The 26,187-nt window shown below is 36.4% G+C and overlaps 1 protein-coding gene across 5 annotated transcripts in view; it reads left to right on the top strand.

Moving 5' to 3' along the window:
- DGKI (diacylglycerol kinase iota) overlaps positions 1 to 26,187 on the top strand; it is a 501,434-nt gene that overhangs the window by 317,281 nt on the left and 157,966 nt on the right. For all 5 annotated transcript variants that reach the window (XR_009185891.2, XM_071215292.1, XM_058297427.2 and 2 more), the window contains one exon: positions 11,800 to 11,999. Coding sequence is in view for 4 of the 5 variants with exons in the window: in XM_071215292.1 (XP_071071393.1) it covers positions 11,800 to 11,999 (200 nt within the window). In the remaining variant the exon portion in view is untranslated. The remainder of the gene's footprint in view (positions 1 to 11,799; positions 12,000 to 26,187) is intronic.

Here is a 26,187-nt window from a genome sequence, read left to right as displayed (position 1 = left end):
ATCTTATATCATCAATTTTAAATCATTCTTCTATTCCATTGAAATATTTAAAGCTACTAATTTCACTCTAAGCACTGCTTTAACTGCAACCCACAAGATTTTGTATTTTCCAGATATATTCCAACTTTCTTTGACTTGTAGGAAATATGTTTTAAAATCTTTAAGTTTTTGGAGGCTTTATAGGTATGCAATTATTATTTTCTACTTTATGTCTCTTGTGGTCATAGAACATACTGTGTTTCCATTTTTTTTTTAACTTGAAACTTGTTTTATTGTCCAGAATATGGTCTTTCCTAGTGCAATTGAAAAGAATGTGTATTCTGAAGTTTTTTGGATTTGGTGTTCCATAAATATTAATTAGATCAAAATGGTTGAAAATGCTGTTTAAATCTCCTATATCTTTATGGATTTTTTACTAATTGTTCTATTAATAGCTGAAAGAGATACTAAGCTATCTAAGGAATATTTTGGCTTTGTCTACTTCTCTTATTATTTTTCAGTTTTTGCTTTGTGAATTTTAAAAGATCAGCCATTAAAAGCACATATCTTTGTGATTGATTAACCTATTCACCTTTATTAAATGACTAGCTTCCTCTTTGGTGAATCTTCTTGTCTTGAAATCTACTGCATCTGATAATAATATACCATAACACATTTATCATGCTTACCTTTTGTGTGTTAGATATCAACGTTTATAGGGCAGAGTGTATTTGAATCTTGCTTTCTTAATGCAATCTGACAGTCTCTACTTTTTGTTGGAAATATCAGTCCATTTTCATTTAATATATCATTATTAATATTGTTAAGTCTACAATATTGCTATTTGGTTTCAGTTTGACCTGTTTAAATTTTGTTTCTATGTTCCTAATTTCTTGCCTACTTTGGGTTATAAATTTTTTTTTGTATTTTTCTTTTCCTCTGTTGATCTTTTAGCCATATCATTTTGGGTATTTATTGTTGCTATTTTTATTAATCTTGAAATAATAATCTATCCTTAATTTATAAGAGCAAACCTAGACATATTATACGATTTCCTGTAAAGTTTAAATTTCTTATAAAAGTATAATTTCATTTAGCTTCCTTCTATTCTCTTTCTATTTACACATATTTTATTTTTACATGTAGTATAAACACCACCATTCAATATTAATTTTTCACATTAAAACAGCTGTGTCTTCAGGAAATTGAGATGAAAGGAAAAATTGATACTCCTTCATGTTTACAGCCTGAATAATTTCCTTTAGCATTTCTTGTATTGTGGTTCTGCTGAAAAATTCTTTCAAATTTTGTTTACCTGAAAATCCCTTTTTTAACCCTCATTTTGAACTTTATTTTCACCGGATATAAGATTCTTGATTAACAGATTTGCCTATTTACTTGTTTTCCCACTTTAAAGAGGTTTCTTTTTTTTTTTTTTTTTGGCCTCCGTATTTTATAATCAAAAGTCAGCTATCATCATATCATCATTCCCCTATATAAATACACACACACAAACACAGTCTTTTTTCCCTGACCTTGAGATTTTCTCTTCATCTTTAGTTTTAAGCCTCAGTGTGGTTGTATTAGTTTCCTATTGCCACTGTAACAAATTACCACAAAGTTAATGGTTTAAAACAACACACATTTGTTAAAGTCCTGGAGATCAGAAGTCTAAAATGGATTGGCAGGGCTGTGTTCCTGCAGTAGACTCTAACGGGGGATCAATTTTCTTGCCATTTCTTCCCACATTCTTTGGCTCATGGCCCCACATCATTCTGACCTCTGCTTCCGTCATCGCATCTCTCTCCATCAGCCTCCCTCTTTCCCTTTTAAATGTCCTTGTGATTACATTGGGCCCACCCAGATAATCCTAGATAATCTCTCTATCTCAATATCCTTTAGTCAAGTATATTAAAAAGGAAACTTTAGACATGTAAGATCACATATTCATGGTTTTGGGAATTAGAACATGGACTGGACTGCTTAGAGTCACTGCTGGGAGTGGCGGTATTCTGTCTACTGGTTTTCTTTGTATTTAATCTGTTTTGGATACACTGAGGGTCCTAGACCTATAGATAGATATTTTTTTCAACAAATTTGAGATATTTTCATCCATTATTTCTTTTTTAAAAATTTTTTCTTTATTTTTAAAGAAATTTTAGATTATATAAAAGGAACACCTATTACTTCTTTAAATATGTTTTCTGTTCCATTCTTTTTCTCCTCTCCTCTGACATTCAGATGCACCTATTTTAGACCGCTTGTTACTGTCTTACAGGACTTTTGAATAAAATTTAACATTTCTCTCTTTTTTTTCAGATTAAATAATTTTTATTGATATATTTTCTTCTTCACTGTTCTTTGCTATGCCATGAAGTACATGCAGTGAAAATTTCAAATTTTTCTTTTCTCGATTACGGGTCCCAATTTCCTACTACTTTATTTGTCTGGTACTATTCTTAAATACTGGGTGGATGATATGTGTGGAGTCTAGGTTATGCTGGAGCCTGCTATGCAGTGTTTAGCATTACATTATATTCAGTTCTCTACTTCTTGCTCATAAGATACAAAAGAAATCTTATATAAGAAAAATCCTACTAGTCCAGTGTTTAAAAATCAACAGAATGTGTTTTTTTCTCAAGTTAATATAAATCTGCTTTATCTCTTTACTCCCAAATATATGATTGAGTTTGTCACTATTTTAACTCTACCAGGAAATTAAGGATTTTAGAGAAATGACTGTCTGTATGACTGACTGTAAACAGATGAATTTTTTTCTAAACTTACCATTAACTGTTGTGAGCTAAACAGACTGCTTTTGTGTCTTTTTTTGTTGTTGTCTTTCTCATGAACTTACCTGGGTAGTGAGTTGATCCCTCTACTGAACAAAAATGAAGAAGATGCATGTATACAAATAACCTCAATGAGAAACAGTCCTTAGGTTTCTATAAGTCTCTACTTTTTCATAAAAAAGTTCTTGACCCAACGTATGTATTTAATAATTGCTAGTATTTTAAAAGATGATCAGAAGGGAAGTGTTTTACTTTTCAAATATAGCCCTTTCCTTTTTATGATTCTCCACTTCATTCAGGACAGTTTTTATAAATTAATATCATGGCTGATATACTCAAGGTAAGAAAGAGAACTATAGATGGAAGGAGGTGGGCTTTGAGAACATGCAATTATAAGTATGACTTAAAATTATAAAATGCTAATGGAATAGATCATAGCAGCATACTGAAATCCCATCACTTTACATATGAGGAAACTGAATCTTATTGTTTCTTCTATAAATATTTACTCATATGGATAATAATAAGTAAATAGTAATAGCTGTACTGATATTTAGACTCCATACATCATGTGTTGCAGTGGAACTTTAAAACAGTTTAGTGTTCAGGAATCTTAATATTTAATAAAATGAACAAAGCAGTAAAACCTGATATAGCTTCATGACAATTTTTAAAAGCCTGCAAAAATTTGTACAGAAAATATGAATTAGCTGATAATGATGCCGCTGTAAATTATTTACATCATGCCACTGTAAATTATTTAAATCAAACTTCTCACATTGGTGACTAAGGCAGTGTATCAGGAAAGAAAAAAGAACCCATTCCAGGTAATTCAACTGATTCATTCTGTAGACTTACAGTGTATTAGAAGAACTGATAAGAGTGCAACCCATGGATTAACAATCCGTAGATTTAGCAACTGCAAAAAGTCTACCACTTCCAGGGCTGGAACAACAATGAGAGGAAAGGGGACCACAAGATAGAGGTGGACCCTTGAGTAGCCCATTGTTGGGTTGAGCAGTGACTGTCATCAGCCTGGAGCGAAAACTCTGAAACAGAGACTCCTCCCTGAGAATTACACCCACTGGTGGTGCTGCCTGTCTATACTGGGACCATAGAGAAAAGGGTTGCCTGGAGGGAGAGAGTGTTGCCTGATGGAAAATGGAAGCATAAAGGAAAATCAGCCTTTTTCAGAAAATCTAGTGAGGGAACATTTCCTGCTCTGTCCTCTCTCCCTGCCCCTCCACTGTCCTCCCATGCATCTTAGGAGCTGCCTGTAAGTAGATGCTGGTTCGTAAGGAAGCCTGGAGAAGGTAGTTTGCAGGGTTCAACGACATGCAATACAGAACAGCAAGGGAAGAAGGAGGAAGAGAACAAATAATGGCATAGGCAGTCCCATTTATGTGTTGGTATCGTCCTGTCCTTGATTTTCTAAAATAATTTAAGTTTAGGTCAAAGAGCTAAGTCAGAATGCCAGCGGTTTTTCTCACTAGTTTTTTTTTTTTTAATTTTTTAATTCATTTTTAAAAAATATTACATTCAAAAAATATGAGGTCCCATTCAACCCCACCGCCCCCACCCCAACACTCCCCCCACAGCAACACTCTCTCTCATCATCATGACACATCCATTGCATTTGGTAAGTACGTCTCTGGGCATCGCAGCACCTCATGGTCAACGGTTCACATCATAGCCCATACTCTCCCACGTTCCATCCAGTGGGCCCTGGGAGAATCTACAATGTCCGGTAATTGTCCCTGAAGCACCACCCTGGACAACTCCAAGTCCCGAAAATGCCTCCACATCTCATCTCTTCCTCCCATTCCCCACACCCAGCAGCCACCATGGCCACTTTTCCCAAACCAATGCCACATTTTCTCTGTGGACCTTGGATTGGTTGTGTCCATTGCACATCTATGTCAAGAGGAGGCTTAGATTCCACATGGATACTGGATGCAATCCTTCTGCTTTCAGTTGTAGGCACTCTAGGCTCCATGGTGTGGTGGTTGACATTCTTCAACTCCATGTTAGCTGAGTGGGGTAAGTCCAATAAATCAGAGTATAGGAGTTGAAGGCTGTTGAGGCTCAGGGCCTGGCTATCATATTGTCAGTCCAGAGATTCAAATCCCCTAGATATATCTTAAACCCCAGCACCAACTACAATTCCAGTAAAGTAGCATGAAAGTCTTGTGACAAGACATCCCATCTGTGTCCAGCTCCATCATGCAGAAACACCAGCTCCAAAGAAGGGCCAACTGACATGGCAGTGAACCCCATCTGCCATGACCATAGAATCTGTGGGTCTCTTTAGCCCTCAAAAGAACCAATACCTGGGGTTGTATCTACTTTATCTGTCTCTGAGACTCTGCTCAGGTGTGCATAAGGGCAATCCTTCTGACAACCTCCAGACTCTTTTTTTAGAGACTCATAGCCATATAAATTCATTTCTCCTTTCCATTTCCCCCTTACATTAGGTAAAACAGCATTTTAAACTCCTGTTATTATATGTAGACAGGGATATTCTGCTGGTCTGCGTTGAACCTTTAATTCAAGGTCATTTTCTAGTTGCATCATCGGCTGGTACTTGGTAGTGATCCCTTGGTGCCAGGGAGGCTCATCACCGGGTGTCATGTCCCATGCTGGGGGGAATGCATTGCATTTACATGCTGAGTTTGGCTTCGAGACTGGCCACATTTGAGTAACATGAAGGCTGTCAGGAGGAAACTCCCAGGCACAGTGCTGCTCTAGGCCTTGTTCTTATTTCAGGTGTATAGGCTCACAAGCATAGTCATTAGTATCAGGGGCTCGCTGTTGGACCCTCATTCCTTCCTGGTCCTTACCCTTGCACCTGGGGGGCTGCCACTGCTCCCCTAGGGACCACAACAGAGCACCCCCAGCCAGGAACCCAGTACCCCCCCAGCTGTTGTTTTTAATTGTTGCCACTATGAGTATATCCAAACATTACCATGCACCCTGTATACCCATATGCCCTATATAACTCCCTGTCAACCATATATCACCTGTCAATAACATCCCATACCAGTATTCCTCCGCTGGCATTGTTGAACCACTCTGTGATCCAAAATCTCACTAGTTTTTTTCAACCTATTTTTTCTTTTGTAACAAAGGTAATAATATTCATTTTACAGGAGTGCGTGAGGTCAATTGAGAACCGTGTTTTTAATATGGATGGTGCTTGGCATGTAACAGTTTCCTCACACAGTAAATATTCATGTATTTCTGAATGCATGTTTTCATCTCTCTGAGTCTCATTTCTCTCATCTTAAAGAGCTAGACTAGGTTATTGAAATCTCTTTCAACTCTAAAGTAGGAACTATATTGTGTCTTATTCATCCTTATAACCCTAACACCTTGGAACAGTACCTACATTATCCTTTGGTGCATGAAAGAAATGCTTTAAATGATAGAAAAGTCAGGGGGAAAAAGCAGTGGAAGGAAGCAGAGAAATACAAGCTTTATATTTCTTAAAGGAGGAAACAGAGCAGAGTCTTAATGGACATTTAAATAAAACAAATATTGGTGGTTGAAGTAGGAGGAAGCTAAATTTTTAAAGCAGCTTTAGAAAGTGAAAACCTATTTTCAAAGTGACTATTTCCCTGACCAGAAGGTCAGAAAAGATGCCTGGGAATAATATACTATAAATGAAAAGAATAGGATAAGTTTCATTAAGAATTTATTAGCTATGTCATGATAATGCTGCTAATAACAAAGACTACTGAAATATATAAAACCAGCTAATTTTAATATAATATGTTAAGAGTAGTGATATATTCACAAGCTATTATATCTTCCAGCTTCTTAGTTTTCTGATCTCAGTTGCCCAGACTTAAACTGCTGTTTTCAGTATTCTCTGTCATTGGTGCATGAACAACCCTCTTCCCCCCTCCCTCCCTCCTTTCCACCTACCTACCTACCTACCTACCTAACCAACTTCCCAACAATCTGTCATCTCTATCATCTATTATCTTTATATACAACCTATATCTATCTATTTATCCATTCTCTCTCTCTAACAGCTTTATTGACAGGTAATTCACATTCCATAAAATTCACCCATTTAAAGTGCACAATTCAGTGGATTTTATTATAGTCACAGAATTGTGCAACCATTACCACAATAAGTTTTAGAACCCCAAAGAAAATTCCATACACTTAAACTATGATTTCACAACCCCCCTATCATTCCTAGCCCTAGGCAACTACCAATCTGCTTTCTATCTCTATGGATTTGCCTATTCTGGACATTTCATATCTATGGAATCATAGAATATATGGCCTTTCGTGTCTTACTTCCTTCATTTAGCATCATGACTTCAAAATTCATCCAAGTTATAGCATATAGCATTACTTCATTCCTTTTATGGTTGAATAATTTTCCATTGTATGGCTATACCACATTTTTTTAATCCCCTCATTGGTTGATAGGCGTTTGAGTTGTTTCCACTTTTTGACTGTTATGACTTATATGTTGCTGTGAACATTTGTACAAGTTTTTGCATAGACATATGGCTTCATTTTGCATGACTATGTATCTTGCAGTGGTAACTCTAGGTTTAAAGTTTTGAGGATCTTCTATTTTTTTTTTTTATTCAAATTCCTGCCTTTCTTCTCCTCTCCTATTATAGGTGCCCTTCTTAGGTATTTAATTTGTATCCTTCCAATCAGTCCATAACAGGGGTACTAGTGCCCTTATGTGGTTTTATCTCAGAAGCTATAGCATCATATTTTCTAAAGCAACTTGTATTAAATAGACACAGTCATTCCTTAAAAATTGGGTAGGAGGGAAGCGGACATGGCTCAACTGATAGAGGGTCCGCCTACCATACAGAGGGTCCAGGGTTCAATTCCCAGGGCCTCCTGACCCACGTGGTAACCTGACCCATGCACAGTGCTGCCGTACACAAGGAGTGCCATGCCATGCAAGGGTGCACCCACGTAGGGGTGCCCCATGTGCAAAGAGTGCGCCCTGCAAGGAGAGCCGCCCTGCGCGAGAAAAGTGCAGCCCTCCCAGGAGTGGTGCTGCACACATGGAGAACTGACGCAGCAAGATGAAGCAGCAAAGTGGAGAAGCAGTTTCCCAGTGCGGCCGGATAATGGAAGCAGATACAGAACACACAGCAAATGGACACAGAGAGCAGACAATGGGGGAAAGGGGAGAGAAATAAATGAAAATAATAAAATCTTAAAAAAAAAAATTGGGTAGGACTTATAAACATCTGACCTGTTTGGGGATGGGAGTGGAATGAGGAATGCTTTTGATAACTCCTTTAATTTTAAAAAATAGTTTTAATTTATTCAATTTCTCTATTTCTTATTACATCACACTTGAGAAGTTATATATTTTTTTCCACAATTTTCTCCTCCTTATTTAGGTTTTCCAGAGAATTGCAGTTTAAATCTTCATAACATTCTTTTATAAATTTTAAAATTCTTTATCATGTCTTTAGCTATTGCTTTTTAATTCTTTTTCATGTAATAAATTTTAAAATCTTATTGTTTAGTCTTATAAAAGGTTTGTTTACCTTGTTAGTCATAAAAAAAAAAAAAACAAGAAAAGATGTCAGTATTGTTGATTATCTCCTTTGTTTATTCTATATGTTACTGATCTCTGCCTTGAGCATTTTGTTCCAGAATGAACCTGGGAGTTAGAGGCTGGCAGTAGTGGTAAGCAGGGAAGGAGAGGGGGATTTACCTTTTTTCTCTCCCCTCTCCCCTCAGTATTGTCCATCCTTTCCTTGTGACTCTTATTGAGTAATAAGGAGGATGAGGTATGGAAGGAGACGGAGAAAAATATTCCTGGGAAGGGGAGAGTATGGAAAGACAGGAAATCTCAAGCTACAGCAGTGGAGTGAAGGAAAGTTGTTATGGCCAGAAAACAATACATGACAATGGGTGTGCTTAATTCAGGGGTGGTTTTTGTTTTTCTCTCAAGTCATATGCCACTAGAAAGGCAATATTGGAAGTTTTCACAATAGTAACACATGCCATGTTGAACATATAATTGAATGTTTGTTATTAATAAACCAATGAATTAGTAGTAAATGATTCTTTCTAGCAAATGAATCACAGAGATGTTTGTGGCTATTAGGGCCTGTGCTTTATAGGATGGTATATTAGTCAGCCAAAGGGGTGCTGATGCAAAGTACCAAAGTCTGTTGGCTTTTATAAAGAATATTTCTTTGGGGTAAAAGCTTAGAGTTACAAGGTCCTAAAGAATTCAACTCAAGATTACTCCCTTCAGTCTTTTACCACATGTTGAAGCAAGATGGCAGGCGATGTCTGTGAGGGTTCAGACTTCCTTTTCCCTGTTAAGGCTCCATGGGTCTAGCTTCTTCCAATCTCAGCTGTAGGCTGGCATAACCCTCATCTGTCTTCCTGGGGCTCATTTCTTTCTGGGCTTAGCTGCTCGGGTCTCTTCACAAGGTCAGCTGTAAACTGTCAGGCAAATGGCTCATCTCTCTTCCCGGGGCCTCTGCCATGTCTATGGAGTTGTCTCTCTTCCTCTGTGTGTCTTCTCTTTGTATCTACTTCTGTGTTTTTTATTTAGCATCCATTTATATGGCCCACCAAGGGGGCAAGGACTCTGAGTTGCCCTAATATGGTGGTGGAATTAAAGCCCTAATCTTAACATAATTTAATCAAAGCCATCTCAGCTGAATCTAATACAATCAAAGGAAATCATGTTTACAAACCAGGACCAGTTTACAAACATAATCTCTCTTTTTGGAATTGATAAATATCTCAGATTGCCACAGATGGTAAGTCTAGACTAATCTGAATGTTGAAAATATATTTCTAATAAGTATTTTAAAAATTATTTATACCCTAATATGTTCCAAAAATAATTGGTTGTCTGTGCTTACAATGATAGAACTATCTTTACCCTAAAAAGCTAATTATGCTAGTTTCTCCGATTGCCTGTGAAATGATCTTAGATTGATTCTGAAATGTAAGTGGGGCTGATATTTATAGCTAATTAATGCTACCAATTTGTAGCATTTGCTACTGTTCTATTTTTTTAGATTGTTAAGATAACAGTGCTCTAGAGTACCTCCCATTCCAAGAGACTGGAAGATATTTAAACAATGTTGAGTTGTGTTAAACTCAGAAGAATAAGCTTACCTGGCAGATTCTGCATTTTTATCTGTCATTAGGCTTAGCCAAAGCTGAACAAAATGAAGAAAGTTGTATTTCCTCTAGTTGTTGAAGGATATAGTTTTGTTAAGTAACTATTCAGCTGAGAAATGCTTTAAGGCAAAGGGAAATATATTGGGAAAGTTCTGGAGGTGAGAAAATGGCTCAAATATACAAAGTAATTTAAAAAGATAGTTTAAGTATGGCCTAAAAAACTTTAAGATGCATGGGAGAGGACCAGGTGGGAGTCTGATAAGAATTTTGGTAAATTATCACTGGATTCTCTTCTGTTTTCTTGCTCTCTTATTAATTGAATAAGAATATATGTAAAGAACACGACAGAGTGCTGGTGATATAGAAGGTTCTATAATGATAATAAGTTCTTTCTTTTTCATTTTTATGCTATTTTCTCCTTTTTTGTCCCTTTGTTTTTCTTTTCTCCTTTGCTTATGTATAATCAGTTTTCTAGTGTCTGAATTAATGCAATTGTAAAAATAACTCAAAACATCAAATAAATAGAAACATCTGGCAGTCAATTAAGTGGAATTTGGCTTCCCAAATCAGTTACTTATTTTCCCCCTTCACAGAGATGAATGAGAATCATGGAGAAAAAGCTGATAGTACATATATTTTGCTTTCTGTAAAAGTAAATCTTTTAGATTTTAAGCTGAGTTAGTACTCAACTAAATTCTTTAAAGTTTACTTCATTAAAAATTAATTGATATTCAAAATATATTGTAATATACCCATTTTGGAAAGCTTATCTGCAGTATCATCTAAACATACACCAAAACTTATAATCCACCAATTCTACTCATTTGTGTATACTAGAGAGAGTATGTATCCACTAAAAGATAATACAAGAAAGTTTATACCAGAACTGGAAACAACCAAATGTTCACTAAGGTTGAATGGATAACTACATTTTGGTATATCTCATTCAGCCATAATAATGAGCAAACGAGGTACAAAAGGGTACCTACTATATGATTTATTTTCTATGAAATTCAAGATCAGGCAAAACTAAATGGTGACAGAAATCAGTAGAGAGGTTGTTACCTGAGTGGTGGGAGGGTATAAGAGATTGGTAAGATGCATATGGGAATCTTCTTGGGTGCTAGAAATTCACTAAAATTAAATCTGGATGGTAGTTTCGCGTAGGTGTGTAAAATATTTATCAGGCTGCATAAACAATTTTTTATATTTTACTATATATCTCATACATGAAAAAGATATTCATCCTTGAAATGTATATGATATTAAACAGTGAGTGTGTGTGTGTGTCTATGTAATTTTCCGGCCACACTAAGGCAGGGAAGTTACACTGATTCTTGTTTCTTAACAACAAAAGACTTGTAATGTTGACTTGAGTCTTCATTTTGTGGCCATTGTGGTGAATTGAGCTCTTAATGTGATTTTCATCCTCAAAGTTGCTTTGCTTTCCAGAATGTTTTTCTTTGAAGTAATTAAAATCATATTGCATTTTATTGATCTATATTGGTTAGAAGTAGCTTGAAGAAGTATTAGGTAAAATGGAAATGACTGCCCAACTTTGAAAGTTAACTAAGGGTGAGCAAGCATACAGATATATTAAGAATTAGAAAAATATAATTTAGAAGTTATCTCAAACTTTATGTGCTTTATCTCTTTTGTATTCTTTTTGTTGTCAATGAGAATTTATGGTAAAGCTCATGAAGTTTTGAATTTTTCATTTGTGTTAATGGTTTATCCAGGCTTCTTCTTATACTAATGGCTAATAAAGTTCCATATGTTTACCAAAACCTTTTGATTATATAAAATGGAGTTGGGGTTTCTAGCTTTCCTAAGTTGAGAACTGATTGTCATTGCTTCCTTTTGACTCTTGTTTTTATAGGCTGCGCTACAAGTTGGGGGCCACGGGGAAAGGCTACACCAGTGTCGGGAAGTCATGCTTCTAACTTACAAATCCATCCCCATGCAAGTGGATGGGGAGCCCTGCAGGTTAGCTCCTGCTATGATTAGGATCTCCTTGAGAAATCAGGCCAACATGGTACAGAAGAGCAAGAGGAGAACATCAATGCCTTTACTCAATGAGTGAGTCTGCTCCTTGCACACCTTTGTTAACATAAAGACCTTGGGGAGGAGAGCACAGAGCATGTGCATGGTCTGGGGACTTCACTGTTGGGAAGAGGAGAAAAGTCTGGGAAACTGAGCAGTATATTGGTTTTTCTAATGGGAATTTTTTTTTTTTTCTTCAAGTGTATTATTGTTATCATGCCCTTCTCTTGAAATTATTTCTCTTTGCTAAGTAGATCGTTCTTCTTCTCTGACCATTTGAGTGTATATTTACTGGGACTAGCATAACATCATTAAAAGTATCTCTAGGGTCCCTAAAATGTGTTTAGAAAATATGGTCTTTGTTGTTTTGTTTTGAAGAGTGGTGTTGTTAGACTGCCTTTACCCAGGTCCCTTGCAGAGTGGTGATTTCTCCAAAAACAGGAGATTGGCAAAGCTGGGTTTTGGCTGGCCTCTATCCAGATTGCATCCGCTTCTGCCTGTTAGTTAATTATCTCTTTCCTGGTGTCCCATTTTGGGGTCCTGTATACCCTCATGTTTCAAATCAGTTTTGCCTTTCTGGGTGGCATTCTACTGTTTAAACTTAATCTGACCCACTGCTTCTCACCCTGAACAAAATGGATCCCTCCTGGACACTTTCCTTTCTTAGAAAAAGCATTTTGATAAGCCAATTTGAAATAATGTGTGATAATGCCTAGATGTTTAGAGTTCATATTCATTTTGTAGGGTTACCTGTGTCTTAATCCAGGAAGTGACTGAAATGTCTACTGGGGGTTGTAGAAAGGTGGAGATTTTTAGCATCCTTATGAGTATATCCTGTCCATATGCCTAATCTGACTCAAAGTAAGGCCATTTCAGGGCTCAGCCTTGGGTCATGCTTATGTCACAGTGAGGGACCCTCAAAGGTGCTCCCCCTCTTTGTGGCCTGTGATGCGTGGATAACTGATTGCACTGAGTGCCTGGCTTCCTTGTAGTGCCCGTGGAACAAGGGCTTGCTTTGCTGAGTACTTACAGAGTCAATATGACAAGCTATAGAAGTGCCTAAAATAAACCAATGACACAGGTGCCGTAGCTCACTGCCAAAACCTGATTTCACCCCTCCTTATGTTGTGGCGTATGTTGAGGAACAGCATTAGTGCTCTCAAAGCGTTTCAGTTTTTGGCATCTAAGTCTGAAGCTGGGTGAAAGATCCTCTTTCTCTTCTGCTCTCCTCTTTCCCAGAGTAACTCCAGACTACCCCAGCACTTTCCTAGATCATTATCTGGAGGAGTTGTTTAGTTGCAATTCTTGTTTTGTTCACATTTTGCAGCTTGTGAAATTCCCAGCTCATTCCTGATGCTTTCTTTTTTCCCTGCCTTTACCTTCTAATAGATTAAATATACAAATACCATATTTATAATTAAAAAAAATAAAAGATGGGGTGTCAGCAATTTTATATGATTCACCAATGTCCCTCTAGAAATGTCAGAATAAAGTCATGAACCATTGGTTTGGGAGTAATTGCTGAACTAAAAATTGAAATACATCCCTGAACTTGTAGTATAGGTTTTGTTATTTTGGGGTCACTTGTAGACAGCTTGTTAAAATCTACAGTAGAGCTAAAAATTTTTAGTATCGATAGGCAGAGAACTCACAGTCTCATGCTTTTATATTTAATTACCTTATCAGGCATGAAATTCTTTTCATGTGTTTAGTTTCAAATAGTTCTTACCCTGGAGTTATGAATTTTCACTAGCTCAGTAACTGATATGAATAAGCATCCCTTGGGGCTTTATTCACATATGAAAACGATTATGAGTAGTTGCTCTGTCTTTGTACTCATGGCACATGTGGCGTAAGATGCGGCTTCATAGGTTTGTTTAGCTGTGCAAATGAAGAAGTAACCGTAATTTTAAAAATACAAATACTTCCCACCAGGGGGCAGTGGTGCCTCCCTCAATGTTGCTTGAGGCCCTATGAAAGGCCTGTATGAAATGACAATAGTATGCTTTTCAGTTTTTAAAAAGAACACTTTTAAAACTTCAAAAATAACAAAGATCTTTATTACTAATTATTAAGAAAAATTGTCATTCAACACAATATTTTTAGAAAATCAATAGCATATTTTCAAAAGGAAAACCAAACAACTACTTACCATGTAATACTTGCTTGTTAAAGCTTAACTCCTCTCACTCATTTAGGTTATTCATCCTCTGCAAACAGATTTCTTTTTTTCTATTTCACTATTTCACTGTGTTTTGAATCTAATTTCTTCAACTGGAGTTCCAAGTGGAGTTCTGAGTTTAAGGGCAGCTTGACCTTTAAAACCTTTCTATATATTTTCTTCAAACTTCTGAATCCTCTGAGTTTTTCTCTGACTCGACCATGGTTGTATGTGAAGCTCTCTATTCCAGCCAAAGAAGAACGAAATCTTGAGTGACATTTCCTTTTTCCTAATGTTCTCCATCTTTCTTCCCTCCTTTTTCCTTCCTTCCTTCTTTCTTCCTCTCTTATTTTTTACTAAATTAAGGCAGACTATATTTTCTGATTCATTTGCTGCTCTTTTTTCTTGCTCACTAAAAAAGAGAAATGGTTTAACATATTGTAGGATTTTCGTTTAAAAACCCAGGTATGTGTGTTCTTTTCCAATCAGAAGAGAATAACTTTTTATTTCATCTTAAGGAATACTCTCCTTTCACAAAACATAGTCACTGTGAATATTGAAGTTATAAGTATGGCTCCCAAACAAGTGACTCTCCTTATCTCTTTAGCCTGGCATCTATCCTTTCTTTGGGAGATTGTATGCATATCTCCAGTATTCACCTACAACTAATAACGTAATGAAGCTGTGTCTTCAGCCCAGGATTTTCTTTTCCTAAAAACTGAACAACCATATCCAGATATCTTAGTTGACATTTTTACCTAGATATCTCATAACAATCTCAAACTACATGCTTAAAATTGGACTCAACTCCATTCTTCTTGCTTTCCCTTCTTACCATCCACTGAGCCTTTTACATTCACATTTTGTGTGAGTGGGACTGCAGTTCTATTTATTCACTGTGTCCCTGGCCCCTGAAGGCACCTCAGACCCCTCTATGTTTGCACATCTTACAGGCTAGCTACCAGGTTCTTTGAAATCTACCTTTTATTTATTTCCCAAATCTTTAATTCTCATGCCATCTATCCCCTCTGCTTGTAATTTGGCCTTAGTTCAAATTTATGTTAATTCTAGCAGCATTGCTAAAATATGCTCATAATTCATTTCCTTTCTTCCAATGTTTCCGCCTTTTGCAAAATCTCTTTTCCTATATTGAAGTGAGAGTGATCTTTCTAAAAATGTAATGCATATATATATATATGTATATATATATATATATATATATATACACACTAGACTTTTTGATCTTTGCTTTCTTCATCCTCATTTTCCTGTGCCCCAGAGATTCTTGCTTTTCCTGGAACAGTAACCCAACTGCTACATCATCATGATTTTGCACTTCTGATGCTTTTCTAGCAGTGCCCTTGTCACCACCTTTTAATCTGGCCAGTTCTCACTCAGAGTTCAAGATGCCACCTTCCTAAGAATCCTTTCCTATTTCCAGCCCTTATATACACCTCTCAGTGCTTCTATAGTGCTCTGGGGTACCTTCATCACACCATTTATCAAATGATAGTGTGATCATTGGCTTCCATGTCTCTATTCTCTGCTCAGTTGGTAGGCCTGGGGATTTCCTCTTAGGATCTCCAGTGAGTGTCACAATTTCTGAGATTCATGGTTACATGTTGAATAAGTGGCTCCCACATGAATCAGATCTGCAGTGCGGTATCTATATTTCTCAGAAATATCTAAAATAATATACAAAAACAGTTCAAAATTTCATGAAAATAAAAATAATATAGAAAAATGTTTTAAGAATGGTTCACATTGATAGCTAGAAGTATTTCCCATGAGAAATAGTTAAATATTAGCCCTTTATGATGCCAATAAACCTTCATTTAAACAAAAAAGGGAAAAATAATTTTTAAAAATTTCATGATAAATAACCCCATTTGCTGTTACTATATGTAAACTAAAAGGATAAGGCCCCATTGTGTTCAGTAGCTCTCCTCTGATACAGAAGCATAGCTTATTTTATCACAGCGTATGAATCTACTTGGAATATGAACACTTGTGAATACTTCCATCCAAAAAACAGTTAGAGGACATTTATCTAGTTTCAAATTCGTATGTTAGTAACATGATGGGCAGATAAATTTGATTATGTTCTCTATTTGGAAGGCATAGTTGAAGGAGATCAGAAACTTAAAATACCTTACATGTCTTAGGATAACTGTTACCCTGAGTTCACTGATAATTAAGGCTACCTTGTGAAAGGTGATATAACTATCTTTCCTATGGCAAGCTTTCTAGTTGGCAAACTCTGATTTGGACAACTGGATTCCATCATCCTGGGCTGCTGATATTATTCTCTGTAAATGATAGTCCTTTGAGGATAGCAAGGATAGACAGAACCATGAGCTGGAGTTGACTCACAGGTGGCTTTAGGTGAGAAGCTTACATACCTAGGAGAAAAGAGGAATCAGCTTGAGCTGTATCTATTGCAGTTACAGTGAAACTCCTTAAACGGTGCAAGAGAACAGAGGGAATAATTATGCAAAAGTGCACGACATTTTCGGCTTCCTACTTTCTAAATTTAGTGTTTTCTAACCAACACAGAGGACTCTCCATTATAAAAGAAGGGAGAAAAAGATGTCTTTGGTTTCACATTTTCTACCAAGAACTCGAGTGGAATTATCACATGGTTGTGATGAATGCAGGCACCTTTGGAGTTCTTAAAAAGCCTTTGTTGTTTAACAGAAGAAGTTAAAGTTTTTGTAGAGTCGGAGGAGCTCCATCTAGTGTGTGTGTGCTGCTTCTCTGTGGGTGTCCTAAATGGTCTAGAGCAAGACAGGAACGACCGTCCCTGAACGCCAGCCCTCCCGTCCATCTACTTCCTACCTCAGTCCTGCCCGGAGCCAGCGCACCTGCCCGCCGTTGCTCCATGCCCCACTTCCTGCGCCCAGTCTGTGGCCTGCCTAGAGCCAGCCCCTTCCATGTGTCCTGTTGGCTTCATCGCTACCACCTGCTTTTTGGATTATTTCCGTGGAATGGCTTTATTTTCCTTTTCTTTTCCTGTATTGTTCGGTGAAGCACTCATTCAATTTCCGTTTAAATTTTGTGTGTCTCTCTTTCTCTCTCCTGGCTTGTTCCTTGTCTGTCCACGCTGTTGTGCTGACTCTGTCTTCGCTCATTCCCTGCTGCCTCTAGTATTCATCAGGTGCAAACTGCGGACCTGCGGAGAGTGTCTGCTCCCCCCGGCTCCTTCACCATGTGAGTACAATCCGTTTTAGTTTTTATATTTCGTTCCTCAATCTCAGCTCCTTCTCAGGGTTAAACTCTGCATCCTTTCCCTTCACAGGTCTACTACACAGACAAGGGAGCTATGTAATTGCTTTATTTCCCCCTTCTTTGATTTGAGGTGGAGCTGTGAAATTCTTTGTGTTCTATGTGTCTCAATCTTCTAGGAATTAAGAGGTCAATTATTTGATTAAATACTTTCAGGCCCATAGTTGCAGAGGGGCAGGGTAGTAGTATAAAATTCCATATTAACCATTTGTTTTTATGGAAAGTTTCTAAAACCATGAGACCATTCCATTGCCTATGGTTCAAGGATGACTTTGAGGAAGGGCCTGGAATCCTGGATTCATGGATGAACTGCTAAAATTGTGTGTGGAGTTTTACAAGTCTGTATGTACATATATGCATTCTTCTGGGTTGAGGATCCATAGTTGAAATAAAAGATCAATGACCCAAAACTGCCATTGAGTTAGCAAAATGCATTTTTATGCATATTTAATAATTGTCTGCTTAAAACACTCCAGAGGTTTATTTTTCTGGTGAAAGAAATGAAAAGAAGACAGTTTTTAACAGTTCGCTTTGGAGTTTTTCTCATTCAGTTGCCACTGTCTGTAATGTCTTTCTTCTCTTTTCTCCATCTTGCATATACTATCTCATGTTTATTATGGTTCAGATACTGTTACAGGTGCTTTACATATGTTAACTAGTTTAATCCCTAAACTTTAGCCCTATTCTATTCACAGAGAATCTGAGGCACAGAGAGGTTAAGTAACTTGCCCAAGGTCACACAGTTAGTAAGAGATAGACTGGGATTTAAACTTCAACAGTCTGATTGGGGTTCATGTTCTTAAAAATTTGTAATCTGCCACCTCTCATCTGTCAGAATTCTATGTATTTCCCAAGGTCCAGTTGAATGATCAACACTTTCTCAATGAATTCTTCCTTATTGACAGATTTGCATCCTCATTGGAGCTCAGTATTAATGTACCTGTTATAGATATGAAGGTTTAATCCAATATTAACTACATTAATTTGGTGTCTGTGTGTATCCCACACTTCATTTAAGTTACTTGAGAGCATTGACAATATCCTCTTATGCGACTTTATTCCCAGCCCAGGTCATAGATCTTGACTTAAAGTATTCTGAATGTAAACATAATTGCTGGTTGTTTGGTGGAATGAGTGAATAAAAAAAGGTCTAAATAGAACCATACAATGTCCAACATCTAATGATAGGCCAAACTATTTCTGAAAGGTTAGGCTTATTATTCTAGTCTTATAATATTTTATTTGTTTATTAAACAGCATTGCTCATTAAAAATATTGTGTATTTTCTGCATGTCAGATACTGTGTTTTGTGTGGACTTTGTGCTGGATATCTAGGTGTGAGTCCCATAAGACTCATGGATCTTAAAATCAAATGGTCAAGGAAACAGTAAGAAAATAGCTTTTAAGTTCTAATCTGGTAGATATCACTGAGGGTATATTCTCCATTCTGCGTAAGGCCAGTTCAATAAATTTAAGTCCAAAAATGGCTCTCAGTGATCATTATATTCAGCTGCTCCATTGATAGAGATTAAGTCTTCGAAAGTGTTACTAGAAATACATGTGATATTTCTATCATTGTTTAAATTTTTGTGGTGTGTAAGTTTTGGTTGTGTACCTTGAATGGGGCTGTTTATTGCTTACTCCAAAAGTGTGTGATACAGTCTGGTGAACTGCCATATTTGTTTCAGAAATGTGTAGCAGACAGGGAACTTAGGTGTGGTCACTTTAAAACTGGAATATTAATCTGAAGATATATTTTATATATCATATTAAATATTACATATTAGAGATATATCTCTATATAACTGAAAAATATTTTTATAATACACATATATTAAATTTGGTATTATTTTTAAAATAGCTGCCCACCATTATCAAATAGAGCAAGGGGCATGGGGAAAAGTCTAAGCACAAAATGTATATATTTTATGTTTTATCAGTGGTTATATTTATCAGTGGTTACCCACTGTCTGGTTGTTATATGCTATTTTCAGTAATGTTTAAAAATCATGTTAACAATGCTTTGGCCCTCATGAAAGTCAGGACCCCAAGTATCCTGAATTGAGTTTGTCTGATTTTCTTAGCTCTCAGATCAGCCATTCTAGTCTCAGAACAACTCTTTCTACACAGATGATCTTTCCTTCCCTTTGGGTGGAGCTTCTCTTTCTGCTGTTCCTGACACAAATGTTGCTTCCTGAAGCAGCTTGAAGTAATCCCTCTTTCTCTTTAGTTTTCCATTGACTTTTTTTTTTTTTTTTGGTGATGGTGGTGACAAAATAATAATATATGGATTATTAGGAATTGCAACATACTATTCATGTCTATTCATCTGCTAAAATTCAGCTTGAAGCAAAAAGAGGTCCTGAAGTTTTAGTTTTAGATTATATATGACCAATATGAATTGCTAGATTTTAATCAAATGGATTTAGTGGCCTTATTCACTAGAATAAAACAATGGAAAGGAATTATTTGCTGTAAGCCTTGTGCAGTGTAGCTTAATCAATTATTAGAGAAATACTTCAATTAATCTTTATAATTGAGTGACTTCATAGTGAAGTCCTCATCAAAAGGCATAAGCATATAATGCATATCATGAAGCATGACTATTTATGCAAAATATTCCTACTACCACTTGCTATTTACTGATACCAAAAATTATGAAATTGCAAAAATGAGTCCCTTTCTTTAATAAACCCATTCTAGAGCCCTTTCAAGGCTACCTTTTATTAGGTTCCATTTCCCTCCTGCTCTTCCACATCAAAATGGAGTTATGTGAACCACTTATACCAAATTTGTTCATTTTTTTCTTTCATCTTTCAGCAAACAATTTTGAGTGCCTACTCTAAACACCAGGTAGGTTGCCCACAGGGGGACAGTGGGGATACAAAGATAAGAAGGAGAAGGTTTCCTGTCCTGGAGGAGATGATACACCAGACATAATGATTTGGCCCACAGAACAATTACAATGGAATGTGACAAGCATCCAAGTCAAGGTTCTGATTTTACTTCCATATGAATAACTTTTTATTGAGTTTTTATTACCTTTGATTTTATTTCAGTGTTTTAAATTAACATACAGTAAAACTGGCTCTTTTTCTTTTACAGTTCTGTGAGTTTCAGCACATGTGTAGATTCATGTAACTGCAGCTGTAATCAGGATGCAGGACAATTCCATCACCCAAAAAGCTCTTTTGTAATCTATTCTTTATTAGTCACATCCCCATCCCTACTTCTGGCAACCACTGATCACAATAGTTTTGTATTTTAGAGAGTGTCGTATAAATGGAATCATATATGCATCCCTTTGCAGTTGACTGTTCGACTCAATGTCCTTGAGATTTACCCGAGATTTTGCATTTATCAATAGTTTGCTCTTTTTTATTGCTGAGTAGTGTTCTATCATGTGGAGTTCCTCAGGGTGTTGGCCCAGTCATCCATTGAAAGGCATCTAGGTTATTTCAAGTTTGGGGTAATTATAAATAGTATACATTAATGAACAGGTTTGTATAAACATAGGTTTTCATTTCTTTAGGTTAAACACCTAAGAATGGGATGCTGGGTTATATGGTAAGTCTATACTTAACTTCATAAGAATGTTGACAAGCTGTTTTCCAGATTGGGTGTATCATTGTGCATCCCCACTAGTAATGTATGAAAGTTTTAGTTCTTCCACAACCCTGTCACCACTTGATATTGTAAGCATTTTAAAATTTTATTATTCTAATAGGGATGTCCTGGAATACATCATAGTTTTAATGTGTCTTTCCCTACAGGCTAATGATGTTGAATCTCTTCATGTACTTATTTGCCATCCATTAGATATTCTTTGGTGAAGCATCTATTCAATTTTTTTGTCCATTTTAAAATAGGTTGTTTGATTTCTCCCTGTTGAGTTTTGGGAATTCTTTATATATTCTGGCTCTAAGTCCTTTTTCAGATATGTGGTTTAAGAAGAGTTTCTCCTCATATATATACTTTTTTTTAGAGGTACTGGGGCTGGGAATTGAACCTGGGGCCGTGTATGTGGAAAGTTTTTCTCAACCACTGAACCACATTGGCTCCCATGAGTTGTTTTTTCGTTTATTTTTTTTGCTTGTTGATTTTTTTTGTTTATTTTTAGAAGGCACCGGGGGCCGAACCTGGGACCTCCTATTTGGGAAGCAGGGGCTCAACTGCTTGAGCCACATCTGCTCCCTATTTCTTTTTTTTTTTTCATTCTCTTAAAAGTATTAATTTTTGATGAAGTTTCAACTTATTGGGGTTTTTTCTTCATAGAACCATGTTTCTGGTGTCATGCCTAAGTACTCTTTGTCTAACTCCAGGTGGTAAATATTTTATCTCTTGCTTTCTTCGAAAATTTTTATAGTTTTACATTTTATACTTAGATGTATGATCTGTTTGCAGTTAATTTTTGTTTAAGATGTGAGACTTAGGTGAAGTTAATTTTTTGCATATGTATGTCAAATTATTCCAATAAAATTTATTGAAAAGACAACCCTGATAGGCTGAAGTTATTTTATAAACTCCAAAAGGAAAAAAGATTATGTTCTTGAACTAATCCATTCCTGTAGGTGTGAGAGCCTTTTGCTTGGACTACATCGGTGAGGTGTGACTCAGTTTGAGTCTCCATCCTCTTTTTGGGTCCTATATAAGTGGAGACATAGAGAAAGGAAAGGAAGCCACCATTTTTGACCCTGTCATGTGAGAGAGGACTTGAGGATTGCTAACAGCCAAAGCTTAAGCACAAAGCCTAAGAAGAAAGTTGGCCCACAGAGCAGCTTGAGGCTGAAGAGATGAGCCATATGCCTGAGAGCCCACAGCTAATCTCAGGCAGTAAGCAGAGCAGCTGAAACTGAGAGAGGAGGCCTGAAAAGAGATAAGTCCTGTGACTGGTTACCTGCAACTGAGCTCTGGGAGGTGGTAGATTTTGGAGGGAAAAGGAGGGACCTCTGCAGAGATCAGCCACCATCTTTACCGTGTGGCAGGAAACACCAGGATCACCAGTGGCTGACTTTGCTGAGAAAGTGCCTCTGATGGTGCATTGATTTGGACATTTCATGACCTCAGAACTTTAAGCTTTTACCCTAAACAAAATCGCCATTATAAAAGCCGACCCATTTCTGGTACTTTGCACTGTAGCAAACAATATCTGCTGAACTGCCTCTACAGCTTTATAGAAAATCATTAGTCATCTATATGTGGATCCAATTCTGGATTCTTTCTACTCTTCTATCCATCTATGTGTTTGTTCCTTAGCCTATACCTTGTTTTCCTGATTGTTACTTTGGGGAAGGCAGAGTTAGTCACAAGGATCTGTGATTTTCATATCTGACCACAACCTAAATATGATTTAGCGTTCTAAAATTGCTTTTGATAAATAAAGGCTCTTTGATAAAGAATGAAAGCCAATTGATTTTCATTCCTAGAAGAAAAGAAGTTTCACTAAAAGAAATATTTTTGATATGTATTTTTTATGGTTCTGTTTTGGCCTGAGCTTAAGAATTTTATTGTTGAAAAGTCACCAAGACAGAGAAAAGACTCTTCAATCTCCATGACTGAAAAAATCATAAATCTGTTTTAGGCATTTAAAAAAAAATTTTTAATTGAAGTATATCATTCACACATAAACAATAAGTGTATAGTAAGGATGGGGAACTTATAAAATAAACATACATAACATCACACAGGGGTCTCATACATCACCCCTCCACCAACTCTTTGCACTGGTGTGAAATATTTGTTATTGTTTTAGGCATTTTAACATTTGCATACCTCTGACCTAGGGACTAAAGTATAAGGTCTTTTGATGTATTTTTTAGAATTCTGTGAGTTTACTTTCCACCTAGGCACATCAAAGCTTCTTGTTCTAAAATTTTCTTGAATTTGTATAATACACTAAAAAAAAAAAAGTATTTTTGTTTTAATCCTGGCCCTTTAATGAGAAACTAAGACTTGATCTGCTATATTCAAAACCCTTCAACTTTTCCTTTTGTCTTCTCTAAAATCTCTCTTCTACCATACCCTGTACTCCATCATGGAGTGCCAAAAACATTGCTAAAGTAGTAATGTACATGTATGTCTTTGTAAACTGTGAGATTTATCTCTAAAGTAGCTGAGATGATCCATCAGGCACCGTCTATCTCAGAGTGAATTAAGCTGTAGATCATTTTTATTGACTTCCTATATTTTTAAATTAGTTTCAATGTACATGCATTATTGCTATAAAGTGAAAAAAAGCAAAAAAAAAAAGGGGGGGGGAGGGGATGTCTTTAAAAGAAGATAAAGTTGAAATAAAATAGAGAAAACTAGTAAAACCTGAATACAAATCTCTATGTCCACAGAATTGAAGAGATACCAATTGCTAAATCTCAATGTCAGATAGTGGAACATAAGAATTGGCTTCAGGCTTTCTTCAGAAAGCAAAGATATTTTCCCTCTAAGCCTCTGAGCAAAGAAAGCAGTGTCTTCTCTTTTTCTCTCCTTTTTCTCCAAATCTTCTGGTTTTTTTTTAAACTAGTGATTTCATTCCTCTTGCGCACAAAGTTTGTTTCTTGACCTTTAATAATACCGTAATTTCTCACTGTCTTCTTCTTAGGCCGAGCTCTCTGCTTGTTTCATAAAATAGATGTACCAAATTGAAAATCCAAGTTAAAGATATTTCTTATCTTTTTTCCCCCCAAACCAGTCTTCAGGCTGTAGCTTGCTTTATGTTCCCTGAGAGTTTGCCGAAGTGTTTCCTCACTCTGCCTGGGCTTCCCATTCCTGCTTAGAAAGCCAGGGTGGTCTACTGAAGGAAGTGAAGGAAGGCTAAGGAGCAGCAGGAGCTACCCACAGGTCTCTGACTGGATGTCTTGCTGCTTGTTCTGTAGCACCTCTGTGGTGACATCTTTCTGTTTTGAGGTCCAACGGAACCCTTCATTATTACCCTGTGTGGCACTGGCCTTTTAATAACCTCCTGTATTTACATTATTCGCATATAGAAAAAATTATGCAACTGGTCCCAGGGATACCTCTCAGCTCTGAAGTTCTTTTATGCTAAAATGTTGGGCATGCCCCTAGACACATATGAAATCTCTCCCCCAAAGGGATATAAGACATGATGTAGGCAAGACTTTCCATTGTCATTATGGGGTTATTCTTTATGGGGAAGGCAGGCTCTGCATTGCTTCAGTAAGTTTAGATAATGTTTCACGCTTCTGCCAGCAAGAACCCTGGTGGATTTTGAGGCTTAGCTCAAGAGGTATTATGTGTTGGACAGTATGTTAAGTACCTTGCATTGTGATTAAATTTAACAGCCTAGTAACTATGTGTTGTAGCAATTATGATTCTTTCCATTTCAAAGATGAGAAGACTGAAAATAAGAACTACTATGAAACGTGACTAAGGTCATATGCTGTAAAGTGATGTGGTTAAGAGTAAAGCCCAGGACTGTCTGCTTTGAAGATAGTGTTTAAGGCTTTTAACTCAATTGCCTATATAACTTTCTTGTCATATTCTTGTGAGTGTATGTATAGTGTGTGTGTTTATTTCTATTTATATGATCCATATATTTTTAAGCAGTTTTACTGAGATATAGTCACATATCATGCAATCCATCCAAAGTGTACAATCGATGGCTTTTTAGTATAATCATAGTGTTGTGTACTGAGAGGTGACTGCTAAGGGGTGTGGAGTTCTTTTTTTTTGAAGTAATGAAATTGTTCTAAAATTTTTTGTGGTGATGAATGCACAGTTCTGGGATCCACATATTTTAATTAAATCATACTATATAAACTTCTCTTCCTTTTAAGACAATTTAGAAATGAATAATAACTAAGAATTCCAATTTCGAGTGATTCAAATGTATTAATTTTTAGTGTTGCAGGTTTGCAGTTCAAGTGTTATTATAAGAAAAAAAAGTGTTGTAGATTACAAAGCCTAGTTAAAAATAAATTCTAGTAAGATAAACCATTTGTGCAGCCTTTTAGAATTGTTAGTAATGCTGCTCATTCCATGAAATAGGCTTATTGGGAAAGGTCATGCTTGCATTTACAGTGGAGGGATTGCTCCTGTGTTCTTCTGTTTGCAAAGGTAAACACCAGTCTCAGCATTCAGCACAGTTATGTAAAGGCATAATACATTTAGTACTCCTTCAAAATTTAAAATTGTATTGGGTTGCTTTTAAATTTTACTTTTAAAGATAAATTATTCATGTCTGTGTAGTTGTAGAAACAGTCTACGAGTCAGCACTTCTCATACAGCAGAAGGTCACTCCCAAAGTGAAGTGAATATTTACTTCAGGTTTTTGTTGGCTTGAGGGTGAAGGACATAAGAAGACCATCACAGAAGTCAGATCGGGATAAGGTGGGAAAGTTTGCTGGAAGATTTGTGTGTACTGGGTAGGAAAAAGGAAAGGGAAAAGTCATGGAGGTTTTTCTTAATCAAGGTATCTGACCTTAGAAATAACATTAGTCCAGTAAATACAATAGTTTTTAGATTATTTTCCATACTTTGACACCAAGCTAACAGAGGTTTCCAGGTCAAATCGACATTTGGAAAGTGAATAATTAGATTCCTCCCACTCTTCTATTATGTTTCTTTAAAACAAAACAAAAAACAAAAAAACAAAAAACAAAACTGGTTGTGGGATTAAAACAAAATGTGTACTCAAAATGGACAGCCTTTTCAATAGCTATCACAATGGAAAAATTTATTGAATTCTAAGTTTTTTTCTGTCACCCACAGTGAAGTTGATATTTGTGTATACTGCTAATATTAATAAATTTAATTCTTGAAACT

The sequence above is a fragment of the Dasypus novemcinctus genome, chromosome 5 (assembly GCF_030445035.2).
Source record: "Dasypus novemcinctus isolate mDasNov1 chromosome 5, mDasNov1.1.hap2, whole genome shotgun sequence".
NCBI classification, from domain to species: Eukaryota; Metazoa; Chordata; class Mammalia; order Cingulata; family Dasypodidae; genus Dasypus; species Dasypus novemcinctus.
This window is presented reverse-complemented; position numbering and strand designations above follow the sequence as displayed.